The sequence below is a fragment of the Salvelinus sp. IW2-2015 genome, linkage group LG32 (genome assembly GCF_002910315.2).
Source record: "Salvelinus sp. IW2-2015 linkage group LG32, ASM291031v2, whole genome shotgun sequence".
NCBI lineage: Eukaryota > Metazoa > Chordata > Actinopteri > Salmoniformes > Salmonidae > Salvelinus > Salvelinus sp. IW2-2015.
In genome coordinates, this window is record NC_036871.1 from 4508988 (window position 1) to 4521800 (window position 12813).

A 12813-nucleotide genomic window follows, 5' to 3' on the forward strand; every position below is an offset into this window, starting at 1 on the left:
CAGGTATGGTAGCATACGCTTAATTGCCAGAATCTCACAGTATCCCTTTAAAATGAAATGCTAAAGAATTCTGAGGTTTCCATAACTGCATTAAAATGCATTATACCTGGACGCTCTAAGTAAAGTGTTACCGATAACTGAAACAAAACACGACAGAAATAGTATAACGCATTGTGTTTAATGATGAAGCAAAAAATTGCTGCCAAATAAATTATATAAAAAAATATCCACAAGCAACAGTTCTGATTTGTACAACAAAGCAAAATAATTTTCAGTAACTCAAGTCTTCTCTTTTGTCATTGGAAGGATAACACGCCAAATTCAAACACATTCACTGATCTTTGTATGTTTGTCATTTATGACATATGTAATGTTATAAATATCATCATATATGTCATATGTTTGGAACACCACTGCTCTCCAATTTCAGTTTGAAAGAAGTGTTCAACAAAAGAAGCAGGAAAATAGTCATACCAAATTGATTTAACCATTGGAAGACATTTTCAGACTCTTTGAATTGTTAGTTTCATAATTTTCATAGATTGGTTAGTGTTTTCTTTCTTCTTTGTCATCACCAGTTGTTAGGAAGATTAATCAAGATGCTTTAGTAGAGAATGTCCTTCTGGTAAATGAATCATATTGAAAGCTAATGGTGCTCCCATCTTTGGCGTTACTTTGATTGAGAGACTGTCCGTAGCTATAGTATGTGTTAAATTTGTCTTGTGTATTGTCTTCTCTTTAAAAAATAGTAACCTTTATTTAACTACGCAAGTCAGTTAAGAACAAATTCTTATTTACAATGACAGCCTACCAGGGAACAGCAGGTTAACTGCCTTGTTCAGGGGCAGAACGACAGATTTTTACCTTGTCAGCTCAGAAATTCGATCCAGCAACCTTTCAGTTACTGGCCCAACGCTCTAACCACTAGGCTACCTGCAGTATCTCTTTATGCAGGCCCAAATGCCAGTTACCGTCAATGTGATCAAGCTGGCAAGAATGTTGGTATAGTGCAAATTTCAACATTCATTATTTTGTATGTACAAAGACAAAGTAGTTCAGAAATGAATGACAATAATAATAATTATAATAATAAACCTTGTTAATAATTATATTAGTGTTTGGCTCCAGTAGCTGGTCAAACCTATGTCTTTCAAGTATCTCTCAACAATAACAATACAAACATTTGGAACACAGACACACATTTGGGAAAAAAAAGTATAAAAAAGTCTACTTTGTATACAATTAAGAAACAAAACACATATAAAGAAACATTAACAAAAATACAACACAGCATAATACTTCATCAGTTGCATAGTTTTTTTTTTCAGGGAACTGTTCCATGTTCATTGCAGTGCAGAGAAGCAGGAATCACATTGCGCATAAACAGTGATAAGTAGTCCCACTCTCAGTCTCCATTTAACAAAAATATATGATGTATCTCTTTTTTTATCTGAAAGTGCCACAGAGACTATTCCGATTTAACGATACCCTGTCAGATAATGAGACAAAACAGACAGATCAGTCATTGAACTCCCCAAAAATGTATTGTCCGTCATACCAGTTATATTATGTCCATCATACCAATGGTGACTTCTTATTATGGATGAGTCTTTACTACTCTGTACTGTCTCTTACGAGCAGCCGCACTCGTCCACGATCATGTTCTGGATGTCCTTCTTGATGATCTTCTGCTCCTCGTTGTAGTAGAGCATGGACATGGCGCGTAGTCGCGTGGGCACGCAGCATGACTTGATGTTCTGGAAGGGCGGGTAGCCCCGCATGCGGTAGTGGTTGATGACAGTGGAGTGAAAGGACAGCGAGGAACCAGTGATGCTGGCTACATGGCTGGGGCAGTCACCCTCGCAGTAGTTGGCGTGGTAGCCCGGTGGCGCGATGATCCAGTCGTTCCAGCCGATGTCCTTGAAGTTGACATAGAACTGCCTCTTGCAGCACATGTGCATCTTGTCGTCGCACTCCAGGCCTCGTTTGGCACGGCGGTGAGCGTGTTCCTCCTCGCCAGGCCGCAGTACGACCATGAGAAACGGCCGGTGGGACTGTTCCCGCTCCTGTCCCGGTTGCTCGTCCTCGGTGGGGACCAAGACGGGTTTGGCACCCACCTCGGTGCACAGTGGGCAGGAGACTCGCAGGTCCAGGACTCTGCCACCGGCATCCAGCAGGGCCTGGATGCTGCGTGGCACGGGAAGAGTATGCCAGCCGCTGCGCCGTGTGTCCACCATCTTCTCCGACACCAACTCCTCCTCCTCGCCCTGGGTCTCGGTGGAGGTGGAGGCAGAGCCTGGAGCTTTCGGCTTCTGCCGGCGGCGCTGCAGAAGCTGGATGTTCACTTTTCCCTTGGCTCGCCCTTTCCCCTTGACCAGCTTCAGGAAGAGCCACACGTTGGCCTGCTCCACCACCGAGAGCTCGCTGCCCTCCTTGGAAATGTCAAAGGTCATGGCAGATGGAGAGTTGCCTAGAGCAGGAAAGGGAATAGGGCATTTAGTCATCACAATGAGAGCAATGCTTCAAATGTTCACAGTCATTTTGGTTAGGCAACGCATGCATGTTTTTGGGGCCCTGCTAAAAAAAAATGTATGTTGAAAAAAGGCTGTACAGAAATGCTGACTGGAGCTGTGCCCCTTTCTGTCCAATAATGTAATTTCTAAAAATATTTCTGTCCTTTTACGGAACCCCTTTTGGCTTAAGAGCAACACCAGAGGTAAAAGCCGTATAGCCTCTTTAAATAAATTGAAATGCTTACTCTGTGTATTAAATAGAGCTTTGGGCTAAAGGAGAGATACACTATATGACCAAAAAAAAGGTATGTGGACACCTGCTCATCGAACATCTCAATCCAAAATCATAGGCATTAATATGGAGTTGGTCCCCCCTTTGCTGCTATAACAGCCTCCACTCGTTCCACTAGATGTTGGAACATTGCTGCAGGGACTTGCTTCCATTCAGCCACAAGAGCATTAGTGAGGTTGGGCACTGATGTTTGGTGATTAGGCCTGGTCGCAGTCAGCGTTCCAATTCATCCCAAATGTGTTTGATGGGGTTTAGGCCAGGCCTGTGTGCAGGCCAGACAAGTTCTTCCACACCGATCTCCACAAACCATTTCTGTATGGAACTCACTTTGTGCACAGGAAACAGGAAAGGGCCTTCCCCAAACTGTTGCCACAAAGTTGGAAGCACAAAATTGTCTACAATGACATTGTAAATCAAATCAAATCATATTTTATTGGTCACATACACGTGATTAGCATATGTTATTGCGGGTGTAGCGAAATGCTTGTGCTTCTAGCTCCGACAGTGCAGTAATATCTAACAAGGAACATCTAACAATTGACACAATATATACCCAATACACACAAATCTAAGTAGGAATGGATTAAGACTATATACATATGGACGAGCGATGTCAGAGCAGAACGTACTAAGATACAGTAGAATAGTATAGAATACAGTATATACATATGAGATGAGTAATGCAAGATATCTAAACATTATTAAGTGAATGAGATACCGTAGAATAGTATAGAAAACAGTATATACATATGAGATGAGTAATGCCAGATATGTAAACATTAAGTAACTAAGATACCGTATAATAGTATAGAATACAGTATATACACATGAGATGAGTAATGCCAGATATGTAAACATTATTAAAGTGACTAGTGTTCCATTCCTTAAAGTGGCCAGTGATTTCTAGTCTATGCCTATAGGCAGCAGCCTCTAATGTGCTAGTGATGGCTGTTTAACAGTCTGATGGCCTTGAGATAGAAGCTGTTTTTCAGCCTCTCGGTCCCAGCTTTGATGCACCTGTACTGACCTCGTCTTCTGGCTGATAGTGGGGTGAACAGGCAGTGGCTCGGGTGGTTGATGTCCTTGATGATCTTTTTGGCCTTCCTGTGACATCGGGTGCTGTAGGTGTCCTGGAGGGCGGGTAGTTTGTCCCCGGTAATGAGTTGGGCAGACTGCACCACCCTTTGGAGAGCCTTGCGGTTGCGGGTGGTGCAGTTGCCGTACCAGGCGGTGATACAGCCCGACAGGATGCTTTCAATCGCGCATCTGTAGAAGTTTGTGAGGGTTTTAGGTGACAAGCCAAATTTCTTTAGCCTCCTGAGGTTGAAGAGGCTCTGTTGCTCTGTCTGTGTGGGTGGTCCATTTCAATTTGTCAGTGATGTGTACACCAAGGAACTTGAAGCTTTCCACGTTCTCCACTGCGGTCCCGTCGATGTTAATAGATGGGTGCACCCTCTACTGTTTCCTGAAGTCCACGATCATCTCCTTTGTTTTGTTGACGTTGTATGCTTTAACGTTAAGATTTCTCTTCACTGGATCTAAGGTGCCTAGCCAGAACCATGAAAAACAGCCCAAGACCATTATTCCTCCTCCACAAAACTTTACAGCTGGCATTATGTATTGGGGCAGGTAGCGTTCTCCTGGCATCCGCCAAACCCAGATTCGTCCGTCGGACTACCAGATGGTGAAGCGTGATTCATCCCTCCAGAGAATAGGTTTCCACTGCTCCAGAGTCTAATGGCGGCGATCTTCACACCACTCAGTCAACGCTTGGCATTGTGCATGGTGATGTTAGGTTTGTATGTGGCTGCTCGGCCATAGAAGCTCCCGACCTAATCGTTTTTTGGGGGGGGGGGTTTGGGGGGGGAGGGGTGGATCTTGTGCAATGTTGGTTCCAGAGGCAGTTTGGAACTCGGTAGTGAGTGTTGCAACCGAGGACAGATGATTTTTATGCGCTACACGCTTCAGCACTCGGTGGTCCCGTTCTGTGAGCTTGTGTGGCCTACCACTTTGTGGCTGAGCTGTTGTTGCTCCAATACATTTCCACTTCCCAATAACAGCACTTACAGTTGAACGGGGCAGCTCTAGTAGGGCAGAAATTTGACTAACTGACTTGTTGTAAAGGTGGCATCCTATGACGGTGCCACATTGAAAATCACTGAGCTCCTCTTTAAGGTCATTCTAATGTCAATGTTTGTCTATGGAGATTGCATGGCTGTGTGCTCGATTTTATACACCAGTCAGCAACGGGTATGGCTGAAATAGCCAAAACCACTAATTTGAAGGAGTGTCCACATACTTTTGTATTTATAGTGTATTTTGCATGCTATTGACAGTGGACAGTCCATTCTATCCAAACTCCATACTCTGTACAAGACTGTATTTGTTCAAGGTCTGTCATGTCTGATTAGGTGGGCTCGGATGTATCTTCCCCAGTCACTTTGGCATCTGTTAACTTTGGAAAGCAATGGGAGGGTTGTTATGAGCCTGGTTACACTTTATAATAACCTCCTAGTTACTTTCATGAATAAACTGTAGGTTTGGGTCCTGGAGATGCAGTGATTGGACATGTGTACGGTGTCCATATTAGGACAGCCTCATGGACACCAATTGGACATATTTATTGTCTGATATGGCTATTGTTCACGCTTAAATGCTTAAAAAATCTATTATAATAAATGTTATACAAACTTATGAATTTAATGTTTATATTACTTGGAATAAATGTTTTCAAATAAAATACTAATGTACTCATCCTTATTCATGAAAGCTCTTATAAAGTGTTATTTCTAAAACAGATCCCCCTTTAATCTCATACTCTCTAACAAACGTGAGTTAATCAGAGCGTGTAGGACATTCTAACCCAGTCCTGCAGGATCGAGAGGGCCTTTGTGGGTTGTTCACATGCCACAGTCCTGGGTCATGTCCAATAGGGAGAAAACTTTTTGAAAGGAAGAGGTAACTACCTGAACTTGTCCAATAAGAAACGCTTGTTTAGACCTACATTTTAAAATGGACCCAGGAGTGGTGGCCTGTCTACAGAGAGCTACTGAGAAGTCTCTCGCCACTGTCACCATGCAGCAATTGAGACAAAGGTCAACCGTGTGCAACCCGTCACGTAACAACACACATCCCCATATGCCAGCCCATCTCACATTGCACACCTATTCTAAGGAAAGAGGCACAACGCTGGAAAGAGGCACAACTCAGACACTTCATTCAGGATAAAGTGGAGTTAGCCTGCTCAGGAGCAGGTTAGAGCTGAAGGATTTCTTGCCATAGAACTGTACCTGCATGGGTAAAAGGTGAGCCACCTTGGTGTCAACGGTTATCCCAAGTTGAACTCAGAATTTACCAAAGTTAGCTCGCTAACTCCTCTATCCCACGAAGAAGTATACCCCTCAGATCATGACATGGAATAACAACAGATAAATACTCTTTAGGTGACCACAACAATGGATACTTTGTCCTGGACTAAATTAAATTGTGCCCACGTATAGAATTCCTCCATCACATCTCACTAAATTAAAGTTCAACCCTCTCCTGTAGCACTTCCAGTGTCCGGTATAAGATAGCACTTCAAAAATGCGCATGAGGATCTGCAGAGCAAAAGTGGTTAATTATCTGTAATGTTATAACTATTAGTGTTCAATACTTTTAACACACACAGTGTTATTTTAACCCTCTAGTTTTTAAACACGTTTTAAAAATGTACACTCAAAAATGTCTATAGCTACCCAGCTAGCACGTTTGGTTCCTTGAAAGTTGTGGGAACGTTCGTTTTTGGTTTCAAATTGGTTCTAGGAACAAAGCCATATGTTTCCTGACCAGTTAAACTGAATGTGTTCTAGGACCATTTGAGGAATTTTCGTGCATAGCTGGTGCTCAGCGGTGTCCTGGGAATCGCACCAAATTTATCACAGACAAATAGGACAACTACTTTAGCTAACCAAACAAAGCACAGTTACCACCAAAACAGTCAGGGTTGTACATTTTTTGGGGGTGCTTTGGGTGCTTTTGTACTGAAAAGGGAGCAACTGATATCTCATATGGATATGGATATGCATGTACAGTAAAACCAAACAACACTACATTTATTCATACTTTTTCGACAACAGCAATCCCTCCCTCCCTAGCAAGGCTCTCTATCTCTTTTTCCTTTTACTTGTAATGAATGAATGAATAAACAAAACAGGGAGAATAGAATAGCTTGAAAGCAAAGCGCCTCTAAATATATTTGGCTAGATAGCGCAGCAGATAAAAAAAGAAAAGCATCTTCCAAGATATCTCAGTCGGCGAGGAAAGACCATCGCCACTACAGGAATGTCATTAACGATGTGTTATTGGTTCCTGACTATTCATTCAGAGAAGACAGTAGTGCTGATTGCTGTGAGAGGTGGCAGGCGCCTCTCTCTCTCCCTCTCTCTCTCTGTCCCCTCCCTTCTCACTATTTTGGTCCTCTCCCTCTCTCTCTCTTTCTCTCTTGGTCCCCCCTCTTTTTTCTTTCTCTTTATACTCTCTCTTTTTCTTCCTCTCTATCCTCTCTCTCTCTCCCCCATCCCCATATCCACTTATAGCCTCCACAGTAATTATTTGGCCCCATATTTGGATGAATGAAGTGATTATGTACGGTTAGGAACCCCGCAGGTATGTCGGTCGGGCCCTTCGACCCCCCCTCCGGCGCATCGTTAATGCCCCCCTAATTTCATCGGCACTTTTTTAAATCCAAGGTTCATACAAAAGGGTGGTTATTTAAAGCACCAAGCCATTATGCACATTTATGTAAGCAAACAAGCAGGAGAAGAATGCGCTTGTCACACGCTGGTTGCGCCGCTCTGCTGCCATACACAATGGCCAGCCCGCAATCAGGAGAGCCTCCAGAATCAGAGCATCCCCCTCGTTGCGGTGGCGTGCAGCGCATGAGAGCACGCTGTTGCACGTGTTGTAGTTCCGATGCATTGTATTAAAACTTTCCTATTGTTGTTTTCGCATTGTTGTCTGATCTCATCTCTGATTCATCCACTTCACACCTGCATATGAAAATTCCCAACCATAGATGTGAACGTGGTTGATGTATCTCAATCAAGCGGTTGACCCGCTGTTGTAAAATTCTGAAAAATGAGGCCTAAAATGCAAAAACGTGTCTACTTTCAGTTCCTACGCGCTGAACACAGATACATTAGGATACAGTTGTACTGTGAAGTTTTCTGTAGTGATACAAAGTGCCACTAGACTTCACCAACCAAATGCTGGGTATAAATTAAACTGGGTTAGGTCTCATTCAGAGCCTGATCTTGTGGTAGCGTTGGTAGGACGGCAGTAGCTTTAAGGCCAATTTCCCCCGACTGCCAGACAATTGATTCCCTGCAAACTCCCTGCCTAGGAATTCCCACAGCCAACAGCCTAGGTTTTTTTATACACACAATTACCAGGCGATTCAATCAAGCAGTATGCGGTACATTGGTTAATAGACCAATAACAAATAAAGGTTCAAACCCCCGCCAATAACAGATAGTTTTCAGTTTCCCCTCCCAACTCAGAGCACTCCAAGCTAAATTCTTGCATGAGAAATATTTTTTTAGCAAAACTAATTAGAATTTTAATGGAAATCTATTACAGTAAGGTACTTAATTGTAACCCAGAAATGATTTGATATTGATATTTAAAAAATGGCTGCATTGGGCCTTTACCCTAACCCTGCATTGGGCCTTTACCCTAACCATAGCCCTAACCTCAACCCTTGCCGCAATCCTTGTTTTAAACCTAACCCTAGCCTTAGCAAGCAGTTGCTTATCAACAGATTGTTTGCTGATAGATTGACCATCTGTAGATCATCTATATGGGACTATACAAATAAAGTGTGACCCAAGTCACTACCATGTTTAAATCGGCAAGACCAACAAAGTGTGACCGAATTCGCTACCCTGTTTAAATTGACAAGACCTACAGCGGAGAAATGTATATGATTTTCCTGGATATGGCTATGGAAAAATGAATTGTTACCATTGATGTGCCCGCACACATACACACGAACTCCAAGAGAGGAGGATGGAGGAACAGGCAGATGCATGCACATACTAATACTCATGGTTATTAACACATTCACTAACACACAGGTTATTGAGCATTTGAGAGAATATTAATTTAGTCATGAATTATAGTCCATCTTGAACTACATTTATACACATCTAGCATGTCACATAATTTACAATTCCTTGTTCTTAATCTCATACCAACATTTCATGTAACCTTTATTTAACCTGGCAAGCTGGCTAAGAACAAATTCTTATTTCCAATGATGACCTGGCAAACATATTTTGCAAAATCCTTAAGTGCCCTCTAGTAGCTGAGTACACACTGAAATCATTGGAGTCAAAAGCCGCATTCGACACTCGCTTAAGCGTGGGGAACTCGTGCTAGCTAAGGATGCCAAGGCACGTGGGTAGTGGGTGCGCATAACCCCCGAACGAAGAAATTGCAAAGGGACGTCAATAGTTTAATCTAAGCCGTGTTGACTACAAGTTCGAAGAGAAAGCCTTAACCACCACAGACACACGTCAATATTGAAACAGACCCAAACCCAGGCACACACATTTAACACATGCAGGTAGCACGTTATTTTAATGCCGCTTGCAGACTTTGTGTGTTTATTTCATGAAAACAAATTCAAATTTATATTTTAATCATTTATTTCCACGAGCCTCCTTTTGCCATTGAAATGCTCAGTCTGATCGTGATGATACAAATGTAAATATATTTACATACACAGCTCTGATTGGTCAATAGGATCGTCTAGACTCTAGAGCCTACCCAGCTTAGATCTTCAAAGTAGGAGGATGCATATGCAAATAAAAGATGACTGGTCATTGGTCAGAATAATCAGATCAGATTGTGAAAAATTACATCCCACCTAAACAGGCTGAAAACCCAGGAGTTTTTTTAAGGCTCTTAAACTAAAAGGGTATTATCATAATTTTCACAATTTCAGAGTGTTATTTCAACCTCATAGTGTGAAAATATAATTTAAAAAGATTTAACATTTTTGGGACTGCACTGCCCTTTTAAATAACTGTTTCCACCTGTTATTTATCAGGAAATAATTATGTGATAACAGTGAGTACTTTCAGGTACTATAACAAAGGATTAATGGTGCCGAGTGCGGCTTCTTTAAATGAATCAAACAAATCAAGAAAGTAATTGATGTTATTACTCTAACTGCTAACCACACAAACACACAGAGGCACACAAAATCGCTGACTCACCTGGCTCGGCAAAGGTGATGATCTCGGATGGCGGCTCGGGCAGCGCCGCCCACTCACCGCCAGCGCCCCCCGGTCCCTCCTCCTGGATCTCCACCCTGCCGTCCTCACCCACACGGCCAACGTGTAATTTCTTGATGGCGTTGAGCAGGGCAGCGCGCGGCACCGGGTGCGTGATGTTGGGCCGTGCACTCAGGTGGAGCATGTTGAGGATGTGCCGCTTCACCGCTTCCACCATGTCCGTCTGGCCCGAAGTCTGAGCCAAAGCCAAAGACACAGATTCAGATGCTGATTCAAATCCAGGAGGGACCGGGTCATAACCCCTCCTCATCTGGGCCAGCACACAGGACGGACAGTGGGTCACCTGGGTCTCCTCCACCAGCCCCTGCTCTGGCATGGCCACATCCACCGCTGCCAGAGGTCCAGCCAAAGTAGGGGAGCCACATCCTGTCTGAAGCCTGGCCAGAAGCAACGCCAGCACCCCGGCCAACACGGCTAACGAGGGCATCCTGTGCCACAGAACGCCGACTCACAGACGTGCACACAATCCTTGGAGAAAGGTGAGTAGAGGACAGCAGCACCCGTGGCGAGGGTGACAAAAGAGAAGCAGCACACCGGACAGCTCTCCTCACCTTATCTCTCCCGATTCACAAGGTGTTGATGGGGTTTCACCGACACCAACAAAGCACTTGTGTGGGAGACAGAAATAACAAGTTTGAGAAAAGTACAATCCTTCTCTGAGAGAGGTGCTGCTAGCTTCAAAAAGTTGGATGTTGGAAAGTAGAGATTTGAGACCAGGCAATGCCCTTGTATTACTCCTATGGGGTAAAGCACTTTACTATCTTTACTTGGTCCTCACAAACCAGGTCTTTGCTCCAGTCCTCATAAACCACTTCTCCTGTCAATTCCAGAAAAGCAAGCTCTCGGCTTTGTAAAACCATTCCTCCTGTTTTGTCCAGTTGGTAAAATAAGGTTTACTGTCTAAAAACAGAATATCTTGTCCAGTCTTTGTAAAAATGAAGTGTTTGGGAGAGTGTTCACTCTAGTTTAGTCCTTGCAAAAAGAAGTGTGGTGGTGTCCTGTCCTGCTGATATGCACAGCACTGGAGAAGCCTCAGAGAACTCACTATATCGGAGTTGAATGGCTTTGTAGAAGTGGGCAGGGTTAGAGTGCCTCTCACTCTCACCACTCTCTCTTTTGCCTCTCACTGTAATTATACCTCCCTCCCTTTCTTTATCCCTCCCTCTATACCCCCCATTACTACTGTGTGTTTCATTACTTCTGAATCACAACTATGTGTTCATCCTTTTAAATGTTATCTAACAAGTTCAACTTCAGGCAAACACAAGAGTCAGTCAGGTCACCTCCACAAGTTAGTCTATGTTTTTTGCTTTAATTTTCTTTATCTGTTTTGCTATCTTTCTATATAGTGTCTGCATTGGATGGTTTTTGTAGCATGCTTGTGGGGTTTTCTTGCACGTCACGATGGAAGAGGCGGAAGAGGCACTGTGTGCGCACTGAGTCTCCCTGATTCATTCATACCACACACCAACACACACACAGACGTGTTCACCCTCATCCACATTTTCACACACACACCCCAGCAAGCACATAACGTTCTGAGAACCATATGTTTCTTAGAGCTTGGTGAGAGCATTGTTGTCCTATGGTTATTTTGCATAAACCTTCCCACAGCTATCTGTGAATGGTGCAGGATAGTTGCTTGGCTTTGGAACATTCTCAGCACATTTAAAGAACCTCACAAAAAAACTACGTATTTTCTTACTTTACTTTTCCTAAAAGTTTAAACATGGTTACATTTAAATTCAGTTTTGGTAATGTTCTAGGAACGTTCTCCAATTGGTTTGACATTCGTAGTGTTCTCAAATAGTCCAGGAAACATAAAAAAATTACGTTTTTCAGTGGGAATTTCAGTACTTCAGCATAATGTTTCCTACAGGTTTCTTCGTGGCTCTTTTTAAAGTCATGTTCTCAAATTGTTCTGAGAACTATAAGAAAACCACAAGAACACTTTAGTAACATTCAGAGAGCGCTCTAAGAATGTTATTTAAAAACGTATTCATTCCGTTCTCAGCATCAACAAAACGCTCTCTGTCTATCTTGTTAAGTGTGGTCAGGTGTGATCTTAATGAGTGCTTGTTTCTTTTGAAATTGGGTCTGTTTGAATAGACTAAAATAAACAGCTTTGTATGAGTAACATTTTTTTTAAATAACATGGGATGATAGTTCCACCCTGGTGGCACAGTGGACTGTCCGTGGACAGAGAACAAAAGATCATAGGTTTGACCCTACTGATGCCGTAACACAATAACAAATAAATGTGATTGCATGGTTAAAGTCTAAGCAAATTAATTCCCATGTGTCCTATCTGTGATTGGAGTTCAAAACAGTTAAACTAAGCTAGAAGTGTTATTTAATTACCTTCAAATAACCTATAATTTTCATTCTCAGAACGTTAATAAAACCATAGTCAAATGTTCTCAGAACCTCCCTGAAACCTAAAAATCTATGTTCCCAGAAAAGGTGAAATGTTCACTTCTGTTCTCAGAATGTTACATTTTTTTCCCTTTATACTGGTCAGGAAACTTATGGCTTTGTTCCCAGAACCAAAAAACGTACATTCCCACTACTTCCAAGGAATCAAATGTACTAGCTGGGTTAAACTGGGCATGCCCACTGACTGGTCTCAGTTCCAGGTGCAACACACACACAGGTATACAGTAAGCTA

The 12813-nt window shown here is 42.8% G+C and overlaps 1 protein-coding gene across 1 annotated transcript; it reads right to left on the reverse strand.

The window, feature by feature from the left end:
• Nucleotides 1-743: 743 nt before the first annotated feature.
• On the reverse strand, nucleotides 744-11261 carry LOC111956312 (inhibin beta A chain). The gene is made up of 2 exons (XM_023976766.2): nucleotides 10068-11261; nucleotides 744-2470 (listed from the first exon to the last, which is right to left on the reverse strand). The coding sequence occupies exons 1-2, from the start codon at nucleotides 10570-10572 to the stop codon at nucleotides 1632-1634; spliced, it is 1344 nt and encodes a 447-aa protein (XP_023832534.1). The 5' UTR covers nucleotides 10573-11261; the 3' UTR covers nucleotides 744-1631.
• Nucleotides 11262-12813: the final 1552 nt, after the last annotated feature.